The sequence below is a fragment of the Bidens hawaiensis genome, unplaced genomic scaffold (assembly GCF_021521415.1).
Source record: "Bidens hawaiensis isolate Kalapana, Puna unplaced genomic scaffold, B.hawaiensis_p1.1 tig00011619_1, whole genome shotgun sequence".
Taxonomy (NCBI): Eukaryota; Viridiplantae; Streptophyta; class Magnoliopsida; order Asterales; family Asteraceae; genus Bidens; species Bidens hawaiensis.
In genome coordinates this window covers 145,337-164,905 of record NW_027491908.1, presented here as the reverse complement: position 1 = coordinate 164,905, position 19,569 = coordinate 145,337, and the positions used below count along the sequence as shown (strand labels likewise).

General features: G+C 40.3%; 1 protein-coding gene across 1 annotated transcript; it reads left to right on the top strand.

The window, feature by feature from the left end:
• Nucleotides 1–2,925: 2,925 nt before the first annotated feature.
• Nucleotides 2,926–5,895, top strand: LOC143538388 (vacuolar protein sorting-associated protein 22 homolog 1). Its single transcript, XM_077031961.1, has 7 exons — nt 2,926–2,978; nt 3,062–3,172; nt 4,781–4,916; nt 4,996–5,150; nt 5,244–5,351; nt 5,473–5,562; nt 5,655–5,895. The coding sequence occupies exons 1-7, from the start codon at nt 2,928–2,930 to the stop codon at nt 5,757–5,759; spliced, it is 756 nt and encodes a 251-aa protein (XP_076888076.1). The 5' UTR covers nt 2,926–2,927; the 3' UTR covers nt 5,760–5,895.
• The last annotated feature ends 13,674 nt before the right edge of the window (nt 5,896–19,569 follow it).

Sequence of the window (19,569 nt, the reverse complement as noted above, 5' to 3'; positions counted from 1 at the left end):
AGGAACAAACAAACAGACAGACAGATTGATTTAAGGAAATCAAAATAATTCAGAGATGTAAAACCTTAAAAAAATCGAAACCCTACCTGAAAGATCAAGATGAAGATGAAGATGAAGATGAAGATGAAAAATAAGAAAGTAAAGTCAGCCGAAGCTTAGAAGCGGCAAGTAGTAACAAGTAATAAGTGACGATGATAGCCCTAATTAAACTTAACAACATCTTCTGTCTGTTTCTCTTTACATGTGTGGGACCCACCTTATTATTATTATTATATTTCCATTTATGATTTTTTTTTCTCTTTTCTTATTGTTTTATTATTTACAAAAGTCGAGTAACATATTCACATTGTGAATTAGAATGACGAAAAGGGTAAGCGATGACGCAGTTTTGATGATGTGTATGTTTGTGCATTGCCGAAAAATAAGCACGTGTGTAAGTTGTAAGTTTAAGAGGGATTTTATTGTAATTTAGAAACGTCGTGTTTTAGGGATTACTATAACGTCTTTTAACTGGATAGTTATCACCACCAATGTTGTAAAAGTCGTTAGGCGGTCCTAGGTGGTCAACTGGGGAGTCGCGAGTACTCGGGAGTAGTCGGGGATTACTCGAAAATACCTAAGGAGTACTTGACCGGGCGGGGAGTACTCGATCTAGGCGGGGAGTAATCAGGGAGTACTCGGCCGCCTACTCAGGAGTTTTACAACATTGATCACCACAAAACATCTCTTCGTATATATAGATAGAATTGAGAATAACTCAGTCAAGAAACGTTAATACCACAACTCGAATCAGGACCAGGCTGAAACTAGATAGGCATAAGTGTATATCGTGAGATTTTTCAATATTAAAAAACAAAAGTTCAATCACGTAACATGTTTGAGCCTTGAGGGATCTTCTAAGAAGATTTTAGCAGCATTGTTCAACAAAGAATGTTTATAAACTTGCCTCGAAGAACACTGGTGAACCTCAAATAACTCATGAAAAATAGAGTACTGTAGTGACTTGTCGCACCACCAGGAAATCTAGCTTTTTATTCACATAGTCCATTTGTAAATAATAACGAGTCAAAACTCAATAATCACTTGTCATGCCATATTTTTAACTAATGCAATGCACATACATGTATTTCTCATATTTGCAATCAAGGCAAAATTAAACAACTTATAACATATCATATCCACGCATTATTAACAGCACATATCAAACTTATGCCAAGATGATCACACCTATTATTATACTACTAAATTATGACGCAGTTTTGATGATGCGTACGTTTGTGATATGATCACCTGCAGTGGCGGATGTAGTGTAATAGGGTTACCCCGTAACTTCTCGTCGGTAGTGTAAAAAAAAATTAGGTCGGTTTTCATGTGTCGTTATCCCTGAAAAAAAAATAATGTTGTCCTATGCGTTTTAAACCCAACCAATTTAAAAATTCAACCCAACTAAAGCCTAAACAATGGTGTAAAGCCCAAACCAATACCCATTAACCTTTAAAATAAATATGTTACACTAAAAACAAAATTAAAAATATTGCCACCACTGTGACAGACACCACCGCGTTGTTGCGAGCTGCCCTCTATCAGGCTGCCTTTCTCCTCCTCTGGTCACCTGACCAGGCAACCTCCACCACTCCACGCTGGAGCCGAGAAGAGGTGGTTCACTGGTTCGAACCCTCTTTCACGGTTCGACTTATAGTTTCTCAATTTAGTAATGAAGAAAGAGGGTGGCATACTCTAATGTGTATCTGAATGACTTTAGTAATGAAAAAAGAGGGTGTATTTCGAGTGATCTTACGACCTTTTATCACACTTCATAGGAAGATGATAAATTTGCAAAATTAGGTGAAATATGTGACCTTGCTCGTGTAATGGTGGAAACCGGAAAACACGCCACTTTTCCTTTGGTTTATTGTATATTGAAGCTAGGCATTGGTTTTACCGGTTGCGACCGCAACCATTGAAAGATATTTTTCTAAAAGGAAGCTTATCAAGACGAATTTGCACAATCGAATGGGTGATGAGTATTTAAACAATGCTTTAATTTGTGTGGTCGAAAGAGAAACGCTTGATAAAGTAAAAGAAGGGGATGTGATGGCTCGATTTCAAGTTTTCAAAAACCAAAGGGGGGAAATATGTTGCCTATGTGTTTAAATTTATTTATCATCGTGTTTATATATTTGTGTAGTTTACATTGTATGAAATATGGTTAAAAAATTTTTTTGAGCGTTACTCCTGACATTTGGTTCTAGATCCGCCACTGACAGGGGTGGCTCGCGGGATAGCGAAAACAAGTTAGGGCTTTAGGCCCACGCTTAAATTAAGGCCCCCCAAGTCCAAAAAAACATTATATATAGATATATTATAATGAGTAAAGTAAACTCAAAGTTATGTATTAGTGTTGTGGTAGGCTTGGTTGTTACTAAAGTATATGCTATGAGTTCAAAACTTTTAATAAGCAAACTTTTTTTTTAACAATTGTCAAGAAAAGACCCCAAAATCTTGTGTCGATTTAGGCCTCCATATTCGTTGAAGCGGCCCTTTGCACATTATCTTAATAACTCAGTTTGACCTAAAAATCGTTACTAATGGTTTGGCTCATAGTTTGACCTAAAAATCGTCAAAATGGGGCACCAAACACTGCTAGAATTCATGTGGTAAATTTTAAAAAGGTAAAAACACTGCTAGAATTCATGTGGTAAATTTTAAAAAGGTAAAGGCGGAAGCCACTCTTGATTAATATCAGAACCAGGTTTCGATCCTGGGACCTGTGGGTTATGGGCCCACCACGCTTCCGCTGCGCCACTCTGATTTCCTAATTTTATTAATAGTTTGATTGCAGACAACAAACATACAAATTATACAAAGATCTGCTGCATAAACCCACTTGGAATCATCATCAAAGATTGAATTGAATCAGTCGAAAGATGCGAAGAAGACCAGGAATCGGTGGGTTACAGACTGCCGCTGCTGCTAGGGTTCGAATCAATCAATTTATTTATTTATGCACTCTTATTATTTAGATGAATGATTGTTATATATATGTAATATATGTATACAGGATCAATACCGATTACTTGGAGAAAATGTAGCCAAATTACGAACCGATCTTATGAAAGAACAACTCTCCACCTTTAGGTCTCAATTAGAAGACTTTGCTCGTAAACATAAGGTATTATTATTATTAATTGGTATATTGGTTTTTAATGATCCCAACTATTACCTTTTAGTCACTGTTGTCCCAACTAATGAATTGGCTACTGATTTGTTCCTAACGGTTCGCGACTAACAGAATCCTAACATCGTTAGTTTCAGGTCGCCGGAAAAACGGTTTTGGCCAGAAAACTCAACTTTTTTTTTCCCGAAAACTCAACATTTTCGTCCCAAACATCTTGCTAACTTCGTATCGGACCTTTAGGAACATTTTTCTAGTAAAAGCCCCAATTATTAAGGTCGCTGTAAACCCTAGAACCATCGTCGGAATCGGTTGACGGTGCTCAAGTGGTGGTAGTTGGTTAGTGGTTAGTCAATTGGCGGTGGGTGCGTGTGTTCAGGTGGTGTTTTCCAGCAACAAATTTGAATTTTCCGGCCAAAAACGTTTTCCAGCGAACTGAAACTAACGGCGTTAGGACGCAGTTAGTCGCGGACCATTAGGAACAAATACTTTAAGAGTTGGGACAATCAGTAGCCAGTTCATTAGTTGGGACCAGCAGTGACCAAAAGGCAATAGTTGGGATCATTAAAAACCAATATACCTTATTAATTTTGTTGATTTCATCAACATGATGAGCTATAATTTGGTATTTTAATGATTCAGCTGTGAAACATTGACCTTAATTAGGTTACAGTTTAGTTTCATTTTGCCTGGTTGTAGTATACGGGCAGCAGGCCTGTAAACGAACCGAAAGCACACCGATTTTTGTAAGTGACGCGCAAGGTTTTTGTATAATGGTTCTATATATGACATGGGTTGTTTTTAGCATCCCCTACTCGACATTTAGCTATAAATTAATAAGCTTTATATAGGATTTAGTACATAATTTCTATTATTATACATATATATAACCTATAAAAAGTATTTGGTACAGCATTTTGAAGCATAAAAATGACCCGTGCACAAAAGGCACGCGCTTCAGAAAGCTTTTTTTTGTCTAAACATTACGCTTCACCTGCGCTTTTGGGACTTTGGTCACCTTGTGTTGCTTCATGCTTCGGTGCGCCTAAAGAACACTTTTTAAAACCAAGTTAATTACTAAACGAACAAACATGAACCAAATTTTTTGTTCATTAATTAAATGAGTGAACATGAACGCACATTTTGTTCGTTCATTTATGTTTGTTTAAGTGTTAATTAATACGTAAGTAGTTTTATTTGTTGAAAACAAATCATCATGATCATCCACTAGAGTTTGTATTCGTCAAGGAATATGGTCCATCAAATTAAAATTTTGTTTGTTTACTTCGGTCAATTATGTTCATTTGTGTTCGTTTATGTTTGTTTAAGTTTGTTTGTTTGCTTATGTTCGCTTAGGTTATAAAGAACGAACATGAACGAGCAATAACAAACCAGTTTTCTTAATAAACAACATGAACAAAAGAAATTGTTTGATTATAAGTTCGTGTTCATGTTCGGTTAAGGTCAAAATGAACGATCATCTGTTCGGTTCGGTTCGGTTCGTTTACAGGCCTAAACACGAGTAACTGATTGTTCACAATGGAAGAAAAATTAACAGCAATTGTGAGTTTTTTGATTGTTCATACTCTATTATGCTAACTGCAGAACGACATCCGCAAGAATCCTGCTTTTAGATCACAATTTCACGAGATGTGTGCAAAAGTAGGAGTAGATCCCCTAGCATCAAATAAAGGGTTCTGGGCCGAGCTTTTAGGAATTGGTGATTTTTATTATGAACTTGGTAGGTGATGGTTTCTGCTTCTGATGATCTGCTTTAACATGTGATTATTGGCATTCAATAAACTTATATGGATTTTCAGGGGTGCAAATTGTTGATATTTGCTTGGCTACTAGACCAATTAATGGTGGCTTGATTAATTTAGAGGAACTTTGTAAGATGCTAAGTCAGAGAAGAAAAGGTGCTCGTGAAGCAGTATCTGAAGACGATTGCTTGCGTGCAATTAGTAAATTAAAGGTACTGTCTTTGCGCTTTAAACAAATCATTTGAATGGTGTTGATCAACCTTGTTTTTCTCAAATGTTGTAATAACATGAGCATGATTATTCAGGTTTTAGGTAGTGGTTTTGAAGTGATTACTGTTGGAAAACGAAAGCTTGTTCGATCTGTCCCGACTGAATTGAAGAAAGATCACAATGAAATTCTAGAGCTTGCCCAGGTTAACTTTTATTCATTAACAATGTTCCTTTTCTTTTTTTTTTTTTTAAATCTCTGACTATTATCATATTTTTAGTAAGAATAATCTTTGCTGACAAAGTATGCAACTTTTTGTTTTTTAGGCTCAAGGTTTTGTGACAGTTGAAGAAGTGGAAAGACGTCTATCGTGGTCCACTGGTCGTGCAACTGATGCCCTTGAAACTTTATTAGATGTGAGCGCGTATTTTTATTAATATTTTCTTTATTTTTTATTTCTTATTCTTCATTTTTTGGTGTGTAATGAATGGTTTATTTATGTGTACAGGAGGGTCTTGCAATGATAGACGATGGTCACAGAGATGGCAAAAGGCGTTATTGGTTCCCCTGTGTGTCGTCTGTCTCTTCCTTTGTGGCATCCGAGACTCTTTGACTTTCTCCTGGTCAATTGTGCAATTTCATGTGTTTACTTATTTGCGAATATTCAGTGTACACTAAACAATTGATGAACTTTATGTTGTACGTTTGCTACTCTTTTGTGAAAAGAAAAACCATAAGAAACAATATTTGGTGACCATCTGCCTTTTAGTAATTGATATATGGATATTGACCATCGAGCATGACGAGTCTATGGTCACAAACTGTTGGTTCTCGACGCACATCGCTCATAAAATGTCGACATGTATTCTGTCAGAATGCATTTACGTGTTAGTTTTAAGTGGATCTGGCGGGGCAATTTCCGACATGACCCGATACACAACATGGGCACAAAACGAAAATAATTAGGTTTTGGGTTATCTCTCCAACCTGTTTAATAAATGGGTCATGCTTGCGTAAACATGTTTAACACGTTTAGTTAAGGTTGACTGATACGAATCATTTCAAATCCAAGGGAGCTGAAGGGTCCAAGGAAGATGAAGAGCTAAAGGAAGCCGAAGGGCCTAAGTAACCACTTCAATTATTACTACAATTCGGGTTATTTATATGTTCTTATTGTAGTTTATAGGGCATCGATGTTTTGTTTATCAAAGTAAGGGTTTTTAACCTTGTAAACTTGTAAACGGATACCTAATCTTTCTCGAATTGGATTAATCTATCAATTCCGTCTTTTATTATTTGGGTTCTATCATTGACCCACCGTATTAAACCTATTTATTACACTCACAAAACCATTTAACATGTTTCCAGCCTGATTACAACATATTTACATCTTATGAACCTGTTTAATCCATTAATAACATGTCTACATAAGTGGCACTAGTGTTGTGTGACACTTGGTAAAAAGGTGTTTTATGTGTTATATAGTATCAGAAACTTGTTTATTGTGTTATACATGAATTCAACACTCAAGTGATACAAATTCAATGATAAAATTTATAGTCGCATTAGTAAAAGAAATCTTTCTGGGAACAAACTCCAAGCAAATATGAAGTGCATGCATACAACTATACAAGTTAGGTCTTGGTAGAGATGTTCAAAACGGTTTGGGACTAGGAACCGGAACCGGTTCCTAACCGGTTCCTATATTCAAAACCCCATTTTAAACCGGTTCCAGGCTCGAACCGGTTAGGGAACCGAACCGGTTCTCCCACCCTCGGACCCCTAACCTATCTAACCGGTTCTTACCGGTTCCTGTACTGTAACCGGTTCCAACCGGTTACAGTGTAAAAATTTTTTTTTTTTTTCGTTTTTCGTTTGCGATTTGGATTCTAAACTACGATTCGTATTTGTATAACATGAAAAATAAAAAAAACAATTAACATAAAATTCATTTTATTTACTTTAAGAAGTTCAAAAAAAAAAGGTTACATGTTTTAAAATCTTCAAAAACAAACTAACAAAACATTAAACTTATAAATATAAAGTTGTGACATATTATTTCTAGAAAAGCCTTCTTGTTCGTCGTAATTATTGAGCGGCGACTTCTTCCTCGGAATTACTTGTAGAAATGCCTTCTTGTTCGTCGTGCACTCGAACATCAAGTGGTGTTTCATCTTCGAGAGTGGTTACGTGTTGAATACGATCGATTGAGTCCAAGTGATCCTTTAAGCAAATGCACATTTCCACCGACTCCGAATTTAGTCTTGTTCTTCTCACCGATATTACCCTGCCACTAAGAGAAAAAGCAGATTCCGAAGCTACCGTAGAAGCTTGGACGGTTAGTAAATCACGGGCCATGGTGGCAAGAATCGGAAACTCGGTTTCCTTTACCTTCCACCAAGCCAAAACATCAAAAGTGCCATATTCCTCTTCGGATAAACCGGTAGAGTAATCATTTGCACAATACCTTCCTAGTTCGCTTGAAGGGGTGTTACCCCTTTGTTTTTTAGCCGTTACGTTGCGAACGGTGTTCATAAGGCTAATCATGGGATCTCGTACTCTAGTAGTACTTGAACTTGATGAAGACCCCCCGGCATAGGCATGTGTATGTTTGACCCATATTTATTTAAATAAAAGTCATACATAAATTTAAAATTCAAGTTAAAATAATTTTTTGCCTCTGTTGAAAAGTTTGGGTCAACTTCATGCATATTTAAGGCTGAAAAAATTTCGTCTATCACACATTCAACCCCCGTAACATTTAACATTGAGTTTAAAGTGGCGGCGCAAGTAAAAACCTGTGGCAATTCAAGAAAGTATTTTTTTAATTTAAACTTCATTGGTAATATGATGTTTGAAAACATTGGACTTTTATTTTCAAATTCTTTAAGATTGTTAACCATTAAAAATAACTCCGAAAGAACCAAGGGACTTGTCGGATAATACGTTCCCGATAGTTTCGTAGTTGATGTTTTAAAAACTTCAAGAAAAGTCGATAAGTCATTGATAATTTCCCATTTCTCATTTGAAAAGGGGATTGCCAAATCATTCTCGGCAAGACTAGAATGAAACATTTGTAAAGTTTCTCTTTGTTCCAAAGCACTTTGAAACATTATGTAAGTGGAATTCCATCGATGAGGTACATCCCAATTAGCTGTGACATCTGCCCCGATCCGACCCGACCCAGGTACCCGTTTCTCTGACCCGATCTCTTTCTTTTATGATTTAATATTTATTTATACTTATATTTTACTTTTAATAATAATATATATATTTTCCTTCCCGCCTCTTTCTCTCTCTTTCTTTCCGCCGTCCCGTCCCTCTCCTTCTCTCTTTCCGCCTTCTTTTCCCTCTTGTCGCCGTCCCGCCCTTACGCCTTGTTTCCCTCTTTTTCTTCTAACTCTTTGCTTGTCCTTTGGTTCTTCCCGCCTAAGGTTGTCTGCGCAGCTCCACGCGCCAGACCCCTTACAAGGAATCCTGCGTGAAGACCACCTGTTTCAGCGATACGCGAAACGAACTCTTCTCGCAGCGCGCTAAGAACGGTAGTTCTTCCCGCGACGCGCTAAGGATTTGTAGTTCTTCTCGCAGCGCGCTAAGAATCGTAGTTCATCCCTCGACGCGCGAAGAATTATAGTTCTTCCCGCGGCGCGCTAGGAATTTTAGTTCCTCCCGCGGCGCGCTAAGAAATGTGATTCTTCCCGCGGCGCGCTTAGAAATGTAGTTCTTTCCGCGACGCGTTAAGGTTAGTTCTGTCTGCCTTCGCGCTCGCGCTCTCTTGACCTTTTGTGTCAGCCTTCTCGCGCTAAACCCTTTGAGTTTTCTTCTGTTTAATCTAGCCGTTTGCTTTTGTGTCGTCTTATCTTTTGTGCTGTTGACCTAATCTGCTTTATGTCTGAAAAGCCACTTTTGGCGCAGCATGCGCACCAACCCCATTGGTTGGCAGAAAAAGTGACTGACATTATCTTTGGAGATCTGCTTTTTCCATGCTTGACCTGTACCTTTATCTGAACCGCCCATGCCTGTTTACTGTTCCCTGACAGCTTTATCTTGCCTCTGCAGCTGCCATATCTTTCCATATCTTTTGCTTTTGGATTCTTATGCTTTTTGATATCTTTTGCTTGATCCTGTTAAAGATCTTTTCCCCTTTTCTAGGGATTATGTCTCCTAGGGTTTTCCTATAAATAATAATAATGTTTTAACACTACACACACAAAACACTTAATCTCTCCTGTTCTCTTGCTCCTTGCTCTCTCTGCCGTCTTCCTCTCTGCCTCCGTCTTCCTCCCTGTTCTGCCCTGCTTTTCCGGTAATATATATATTATATATAATTTACTTATTAATTATGCTAACTTATAATCAAGACTTAAAACAAATCATTAAAACAATAATCTTATTTATAGGTTAACTTGTGCTTGTTTAAAGTTGGTTCTTGCTTTATCTTACACCGCATCGTTTATCAAGTGAGTAATCTCGTACCTAATCCCTTTTTGCTTTTAATGTTTTGGGATGTTCATGTGTTCATACAAACTTAGAGTCTTAAACTTGTTTATGAACTTTAGTCGCGCAGTATCCCATGTGTTGAGGACGTAGACTTGGCTGTTTATTTGTATGTGTGGATCATTAACCGTCTTGTCGGTCTATTCCGCAGTTCTCATGGTACCATTAGATGAACACGGGAGAACTATCGTTTATGATTTTCTCTTTTGTTTGCACATGCACAGTTTGTCTTGTTTGTGAGCTCAATTGTGAGCACTGGCATTCTTATGAATCTTAGAGTTGGTCCCGATCAGATTACACCCTTGTTGAAAACCAGACATACACATGTTGCGCGCAGATTTATGGTTATCTATGTATTGTATTAAACTTGATTTCTCACCAACACGCAAGTGTTTGACGTTTATTTTAACACATGTTCAGGGTTGCAGTAGCTGTTTTGGAGCTTGTGGACACATAAGAAGTTTTCTTTATTTTGGACCTAGATTAAAATGTATCAAGACAAGCTATTGCTGTTCGAATATTTTGATTTATAATATATTGATTTATGATGATTTATGTTATCTTACTTTTACTTTGCGCGTGCGCGAATGAATGTATTTATTAAATATTGACACCCAATAGTGTCACGAGTAATGAAACAATATGTGGCGCCCCGATGTATAATCCGCCTTTGGTTGGGGTGTTACAGATTGGTATCAGAGCTCGTTGACTTTAGGATAGGTGGTTAGACGTAACGGCCTAGAATACCTAAGAGTCCCTTCTCGCGCATGAGAGAAATCTCATGTTTGCGCGCTTATTGTTAATTACTCGTTATTTATGAATATGCTCGCGCTTGCGCAGTATATGATTTTATGTTTTATTTCGCGATATTTCGATTTTTGTTGAATTTCGATTTTTATTGATTTTTCTTACATATTCGTTTGTTGGGTTTGAAAATCCGAAAAGTCATGGTGATACATGAATAGTTGATTTTCAATTTCCATTTACGATTATGTTCTGAGGTTGGAGACTTGAAAAGTCATGGTGATACATGAATTGTCAACCTCCAATACTCATTTCCTTGTATATTTTATATTGAAGATTGAAAAGTCATGGTGATACATGAATCGTCAATCTCCAATACTTGTTTGCTCGTATATTTTAAATTGGGAATTCGGAAAGTCATGGTGATACATGAATTGTCGATTCTTGATTCGAATTTGTTACCTTTATTAAGCCTGCATTTAGGGTCATTTAATCTACTTTAACTTTTGATAGTATCTAACTCTGCGAAACCAAGCTTTATAAAGTTATACTTTGCGATAAAACCAAGATATTAACTAAAAATTAAAATTTTTATAGAATGCCTCCGCTATCTCGCCGATTTCAGAGAAGAGAAGCCTCGCGCATGCGTAGACAGCAACGTTCCCAGGAAATGGCCGCCGCAATAGCCCAAGCTTTGAGCCAAAACAATACCAACACCTCTGGTTACAACATTAAGTCCTTTAACGCGGGTAACCCTCCAAAGTTCACAGGTCTTGAAGGAGCCACCGTGATGCTCCAGTGGCTTGAGAAAATAGAAAACACTTTCCTCCACACCCAATGCCCCTCAGACAGACGAACCCTATATGCTTCCAGTGTCCTGGAATCCAGAGCGCTTACATGGTGGAATGGAGTAGCTCATGCGCGTGGCGCAGAAGCTGCTTCCAGCATGCTCTGGGAGGAATTTAAGGAAATTCTGACGCGAGAATTCTGCCCTCCCAACGAAGTTAAGCGCCTGGAGGAAGAATTCTGGAACTTGAAGCAATACAGCGGTGAAGCGCGCGAGTACGCGACGCGCTTCCACGAGCTAAGCTTACTGGTCCCTCACCTTGTTACCCCTTCACGCCGAGCAATCGAGAAATTCCTTGGGGGTCTCCCCATGGAAATTCAAGATTCTGTATGGGCCAGAAACCCAGTTACCCTCTCTGACGCCATCGAGTTGGCCGCTGTGCTCAGCGACAACCATGTCAGAGCAGGAACCCTGTTCCTGCGGGGAACTGAGAAGACCAAACCCACCAAAACTGTCCATGAACCCGCATAAACCAAACCTGAACCCTCAAACCATAACCAGAAACGTAGGCGCAGACAAGCTTACGCGCTTACCAACATGCCCATTGTCCAGCAACCCATCTACCAACCCCCAGTTTACGCGCCTAACCCTCTGTCAGCTTACCCAACACCTCCTGTAGCCCACAACTATGCCTTAACCAATCCAGCACTCCCTGCCCCGCCAACTAAGAAACCTTACACAGGAAACCATCCCTTTTGCCCAACCTGTAGACTCCACCACCCACCTCAAGTCCCATGTCGACTTTGTACCCGATGTGGCCGCGCTGGTCACCTTGCAGAAAACTGTAGAGTCCTTCTCGCCAATCCAATTGCGCCAACACCACCAGTCTACCCGCAGAACCCACAACTAACCTACCAAAACCCACGACCCAGATCGTGCTTTAACTGCGGTGATCCCAGTCATTTCCGGAACGCGTGCCCAAGGCTACAAGTTCAGATTACGCAAGCGAATCCGGTGAACCAGATTTCAAACCAAGTAACGCGTGGACGAGCTTTTAACATAACCGCGCACCAAGCGCAAGCGAATAATGACGTAGTTAATGGTACATTTTTGCTTAACGGATTTTATGCTTCTGTACTTTTTGATACTGGCGCCGATCGAAGTTTTATCTCTCGCGCCTTCGAGCAGAAGCTTGCGCAACCGCGCAACGATTTAAAAGAAGATTTTTCAGTTGAATTGGCTAATGGCGAAACTGTTTTAATAAACTCAGTGATTAAAGATTGCACGCTTAACCTTAACGAAAACGATTTTCTGATCGACCTCATCCCCATGCCTCTTGGGAGCTTTGATGTTATCATTGGTATGGACTGGCTCTCGCATAATCGCGCCGAAGTTATTTGCGCCAAGAAGATGATTCGCATACCTCGAGAAAATGGTGATCTTCATATCTACGGCGAAAAACCCTCCCGCGGTCTTAAACTTATGTCTTGCGCCGAAGCCCGAAGGCTCATGCGGAAGAAGTGTATTGCATTTCTAGCCCATGTGGTTAAACCTGCTGAAGAGAAGAAGCTTCGCGATATCCCTGTTGTGCGTGATTTCCCTGAAGTTTTTCCTGATGATCTTCCTGGTATTCCTCCTGCTCGTGAAGTCGAGTTTCGTGTTGATCTTGTCCCTGGTGCTTCCCCCGTAGCTAAATCTCCTTACCGTCTTGCGCCCGCTGAGATGCAAGAATTGGCAAGCCAACTTCAAGAGTTGACAGCTAAAGGATTCATTCGCCCTAGCTCTTCGCCCTGGGGTGCTCCGGTGTTGTTCGTTAAAAAGAAAGATGGATCGTTTCGCATGTGTATTGATTACCGCGAGTTGAACAAACTCACCATTAAAAACCGGTATCCTTTACCGCGTATTGACGACCTCTTTGATCAACTCCAAGGTGCCTCTTGTTTTTCCAAGATCGATCTCCGCTCTGGCTATCACCAGTTGCGCATCCGCGATGAAGATGTTCCGAAGACTGCTTTTCGAACTCGTTATGGCCATTTTGAATTCTTGGTCATGTCCTTCGGTTTAACCAATGCACCCGCCGTTTTCATGGATCTAATGAATCGGGTGTGTAGGCCTTTCTTGGATAAATTCGTGATTGTGTTTATCGATGATGTTCTGGTGTATTCTAAGACCAAGGCCGAGCATGAGCAACATCTCCGATTGGTATTGCAAAAGCTTCGAACCGAGCAACTCTATGCTAAGCTTTCCAAGTGTGAATTTTGGTCGGATGAAGTACAGTTTCTTGGCCATGTTGTTAACAAGATGGGTATTCATGTCGACCCATCCAAGATTGAAGCAATCAAGAACTGGATCACGCCATCCTCTCCTACCGAGATCCGTTCCTTTCTGGGCTTAGCTGGTTATTACCGGCGCTTCATTTCGAACTTCTCGAAGATCGCTTTGCCTTTAACAGCTCTAACGTACAAAGGTAAACCGTATATTTGGGGCTCGAAGCAAGAAGAAGCCTTTCTAACGCTCAAGCGATTGTTGTGTGAAGCTCCTGTTCTTGCGTTACCTGAGGGTAATGATGATTTTGTCGTGTATTGCGATGCATCCAACCAAGGTCTCGGTTGTGTTCTTATGCAACGAGGCAAGGTTATCGCTTACGCATCAAGGCAACTTAAGGTTCACGAAAAGAATTATACAACTCACGACCTCGAACTTGGTGCAGTTGTTTTTGCCTTGAAGATCTGGAGACACTACCTTTATGGTACTAAGTGTATCCTTTACACTGACCATAAAAGCCTTCAGCATATCTTTGATCAAAAGGAACTCAACATGAGGCAACGCCGATGGAACGAACTCATCAGCGATTACGATTGTGAGATCCGGTATCATCCTGGTAAGGCTAATGTGGTAGCCGATGCGCTCAGCCGAAAACCCTGCCAACTTAACTGTATCTTGCCGCGCACCCAGCTTCACTTCGCGCCGATTCAAAGCAACCTTGAATCGCGTATTCGTGACGCGCAGCGCGCATCCATCAGTAATGGTAACCTTCGCGCCGAGTTAGCGTGTGGCGCGGAAGCGCATTTTGTCCCTAATCTGAGTGGAATTCTCTGCTATCTCAATCGCATCTGGATTCCCTTTGATGAGAATCTTCGCGCTGATATCCTGAGTGAAGCGCACAAATCTCGGTATTCTATTCATCCTGGCGCTGATAAGATGTACAAGGATTTGCGCATTACTTATTGGTGGCCCGGTATGAAAAAGGATATTGCTGTGTTCGTAGCTAAATGTCTGACTTGTTCTAAAGTGAAAGCTGAACACCAACGCCCATCTGGTTTGCTCGAACAACCAGAAATTCCTACGTGGAAATGGGAATGTGTAGCGATGGATTTTATTACCAAGTTACCTTTGACAGCAAGCAAACATGATAGCATTTGGGTAATAGTGGATCGTTTGACTAAGTCTGCTCACTTTCTGCCCATTCGTGAAAACTACCGTGTTGAGCAACTCGCGCAGCTTTATGTCAAGGAAATTGTCTGCCGCCATGGTACTCCTTTGAGCATCATATCCGATCGCGATGGCCGTTTTATATCTCGCTTTTGGAAATCTCTCCAATCTGCACTAGGAACTCGCTTGGACATGAGTACGGCATATCATCCTCAGACTGACGGTCAGTCTGAGCGAACTATTCAAACTCTTGAGGATATGCTCCGATCTTGTGTTCTTGATTTTGGAGGTAATTGGGATTCGCACCTGCCTTTGATCGAGTTCTCTTATAATAACAGCTATCATTCCAGTATCGGTATGGCCCCATTTGAAGCACTTTACGGTCGTAAGTGCCGCTCCCCGATTTGTTGGAGCGAAGTGGGAGAAACTCAAATCACAGGACCCGAACTTGTTCAAGAGACAACCGATAAAATCGCCAAGATCCGTGATCATCTGCTGACTGCCAGAAGCCGACAGAAGAGTTACGCAGATCGTAGGCGGAAGCCTCTCGAATTTCAAGTTGGTGATCTTGTTCTCCTCAAGGTGTCGCCCTGGAAGGGTGTTGTCCGCTTTGGGAAGAAAGGTAAGCTTGCTCCTCGTTATGTTGGACCATTTAAGATTCTCGCGCGTGTGGGAAAAGTTGCCTACAGACTTGACCTGCCGCCCGCGCTCAGTAATGTGCATCCAACGTTCCATGTATCCAATCTCAAGAAGTGTTTAGCTGACGAGAACCTTCACATTCCACTTGATGAAGTTCAAGTTGATGAAACTATGCATTTCGTTGAGAAGCCCGTTGAGATTATGGATCGCGAGGTAAAGCAAACCAAGCGCAGTCGTATCCCTATCGTGAAAGTTCGCTGGGAGTCCAAGCGCGGAGCCGAGTTTACATGGGAAAGGGAAGATCAAATGAAGATCAAGTACCCGCACCTGTTCTCTGCGCAACCTACTTCGAGATAAATTTCGGGACGAAATTTCTTAAAGTAGGGGAGACTGTGACATCTGCCCCGATCCGACCCGACCCAGGTACCCGTTTCTCTGACCCGATCTCTTTCTTTTATGATTTAATATTTATTTATACTTATATTTTACTTTTAATAATAATATATATATTTTCCTTCCCGCCTCTTTCTCTCTCTTTCTTTCCGCCGTCCCGTCCCTCTCCTTCTCTCTTTCCGCCTTCTTTTCCCTCTTGTCGCCGTCCCGCCCTTACGCCTTGTTTCCCTCTTTTTCTTCTAACTCTTTGCTTGTCCTTTGGTTCTTCCCGCCTAAGGTTGTCTGCGCAGCTCCACGCGCCAGACCCCTTACAAGGAATCCTGCGTGAAGACCACCTGTTTCAGCGATACGCGAAACGAACTCTTCTCGCAGCGCGCTAAGAACGGTAGTTCTTCCCGCGACGCGCTAAGGATTTGTAGTTCTTCTCGCAGCGCGCTAAGAATCGTAGTTCATCCCTCGACGCGCGAAGAATTATAGTTCTTCCCGCGGCGCGCTAGGAATTTTAGTTCCTCCCGCGGCGCGCTAAGAAATGTGATTCTTCCCGCGGCGCGCTTAGAAATGTAGTTCTTTCCGCGACGCGTTAAGGTTAGTTCTGTCTGCCTTCGCGCTCGCGCTCTCTTGACCTTTTGTGTCAGCCTTCTCGCGCTAAACCCTTTGAGTTTTCTTCTGTTTAATCTAGCCGTTTGCTTTTGTGTCGTCTTATCTTTTGTGCTGTTGACCTAATCTGCTTTATGTCTGAAAAGCCACTTTTGGCGCAGCATGCGCACCAACCCCATTGGTTGGCAGAAAAAGTGACTGACATTATCTTTGGAGATCTGCTTTTTCCATGCTTGACCTGTACCTTTATCTGAACCGCCCATGCCTGTTTACTGTTCCCTGACAGCTTTATCTTGCCTCTGCAGCTGCCATATCTTTCCATATCTTTTGCTTTTGGATTCTTATGCTTTTTGATATCTTTTGCTTGATCCTGTTAAAGATCTTTTCCCCTTTTCTAGGGATTATGTCTCCTAGGGTTTTCCTATAAATAATAATAATGTTTTAACACTACACACACAAAACACTTAATCTCTCCTGTTCTCTTGCTCCTTGCTCTCTCTGCCGTCTTCCTCTCTGCCTCCGTCTTCCTCCCTGTTCTGCCCTGCTTTTCCGGTAATATATATATTATATATAATTTACTTATTAATTATGCTAACTTATAATCAAGACTTAAAACAAATCATTAAAACAATAATCTTATTTATAGGTTAACTTGTGCTTGTTTAAAGTTGGTTCTTGCTTTATCTTACACCGCATCGTTTATCAAGTGAGTAATCTCGTACCTAATCCCTTTTTGCTTTTAATGTTTTGGGATGTTCATGTGTTCATACAAACTTAGAGTCTTAAACTTGTTTATGAACTTTAGTCGCGCAGTATCCCATGTGTTGAGGACGTAGACTTGGCTGTTTATTTGTATGTGTGGATCATTAACCGTCTTGTCGGTCTATTCCGCAGTTCTCATGGTACCATTAGATGAACACGGGAGAACTATCGTTTATGATTTTCTCTTTTGTTTGCACATGCACAGTTTGTCTTGTTTGTGAGCTCAATTGTGAGCACTGGCAGTCTTATGAATCTTAGAGTTGGTCCCGATCAGATTACACCCTTGTTGAAAACCAGACATACACATGTTGCGCGCAGATTTATGGTTATCTATGTATTGTATTAAACTTGATTTCTCACCAACACGCAAGTGTTTGACGTTTATTTTAACACATGTTCAGGGTTGCAGTAGCTGTTTTGGAGCTTGTGGACACATAGGAAGTTTTCTTTATTTTGGACCTAGATTAAAATGTATCAAGACAAGCTATTGCTGTTCGAATATTTTGATTTATAATATATTGATTTATGATGATTTATGTTATCTTACTTTTACTTTGCGCGTGCGCGAATGAATGTATTTATTAAATATTGACACCCAATAGTGTCACGAGTAATGAAACAATATGTGGCGCCCCGATGTATAATCCGCCTTTGGTCGGGGTGTTACATTAGCTCCCAAAGCTTTTCTTCCCGTATCTTTACAAAATTTTCTATATTCCATTTGTCTTTTTTTACTTTTCTTAAAAACTTCATGTATCATTAGTCTAAAATCGTTTATAACCGATGTAACCTCATCCGAAGCAAGTCCGTCTTGCACGATTAAATAAATGATATGTGCAACACACCTTGAGTGAAAAAATACACCATTGCAAATCGGCGTATATTTTAATTTTAATTTATCAACCGCCGATGTATTATTCGACGCGTTATCAAATGCCATTGAAAATATTTTATTTTCTAGTTTATAAGTTTTTATAACATATTCTAAAATTTCAAACAAATTATCTCCCGTATGTGGATACTCAAAGAGTTCGAAAGCAATGGTGCGTTTCATCATTTCCCACGATGACGGGTCTACCCAATGAGCGGTGACACAAAGATAAGATTCGGGTAGACCATGTGGAGCCGACCAAACATCACTAGTTAAGTTTATTCCCGTATTTATATTTTCTAAATATGCAATTAGTACCTCTTTGGCCTTCTTCCACAATTTTAAACAATAACGTTTAAGAGTATGACGACTTACGTGAGTGTATTGTGGTTGAAGCGTATCTCGAATCATGGCGGTTAAGCGAGGGTTGTCGTAGTGGCTAAACGGCAAAGCTTCTTGAATCACAAACTTCGCCATACGATCTTGAACTCGATCAATTTGGTATGTAAATATTCCGCCTTCACTATCCATTTGCGTTGTTGCGAATCGACGTTCTTTTTCAACGCCTTGCAATACGGTTTTTCGATGTGTTTCTTCAGATTTGAATTCGAAAGTGGGTTTAAATAAACCCCACAAAACTTGCACCGAGCCTTCAATGAATGGTCACTCAATTCAACCAAATCCCAATTGCACCAAATCTCTTGATTACGATTATGAGGTACAATACGAACGAAACTTGGTTCGGCGTTGGAACCTTGACCAACCGATGATTGTGAGGCAGCCATAACAACAAATATGAATATAAAAGAAGAGAAAACAAGATATTAGAGAACTCAAAACGTTGTAATAGCGTTTTTTTGTATTTTTTTGCGTTCGGGTTTGCGTTTTGAGTGTTGTGATGAACCCAAGACACCAAATACCTATTTATACTAGTAGTGGGGTGCTTGGGGGAGCCAAAAAACGGCTATTTTTGACCCCAACGGTCAAAAAACGGCCAAAAAAAACGGTTTCCAACGGCTATACTCGATCCAACGGCTAGAACTGGTTAGGAACCGGTTCCGGTTCGGTTCCGGTTCCTACCCGCCCCCACTCAGAAATGCAAGAACCGGTCACGGATCATCGGGTTGAATCAGATAGGGTCCGGTTCCTACAAAAAACGGGTAGGAACCGGTTCGGTTCCGGTTCGGGTCCACCGGTTCGATTCCAGGAACCGGTTTATTTGATCATCTCTAGGTCTTGGAATGAAAGACAATTCTGAATCCACTTTGTCTACGAATAAGGAAGCTATAGGAAATGCAACTATGAACTTCATGAAGTATTCGATCCTGGCTCAGGATGAATGTTGACGGCATGCTTAACACATGCAGCATCTGCAACTAATGTGGACGGGAAGTGGTGTTTCAAGTGGGCTCCCACTGCAAGAGAGATTGATGTTACACATCAAGCAACTAACAACCTTTTAACTACCTTTCAACCCAAGATTACTGATTTTTTAAGAGGGTTAGTTGGAGGCCAAAAGTTATTTGATTGGGATCATTAAGAGGGAAATGATTTTTACATCATATATGCTATATTATTAGTTGCGGACCAAGTATGTAGGGTATGGGTTCAACCGACTTGACCAAATACTCTATATATATATATATATAGAGAGAGAGAGAGAGAGAGTATTTTATGAACTTTCAATTGACTTTCGAGATT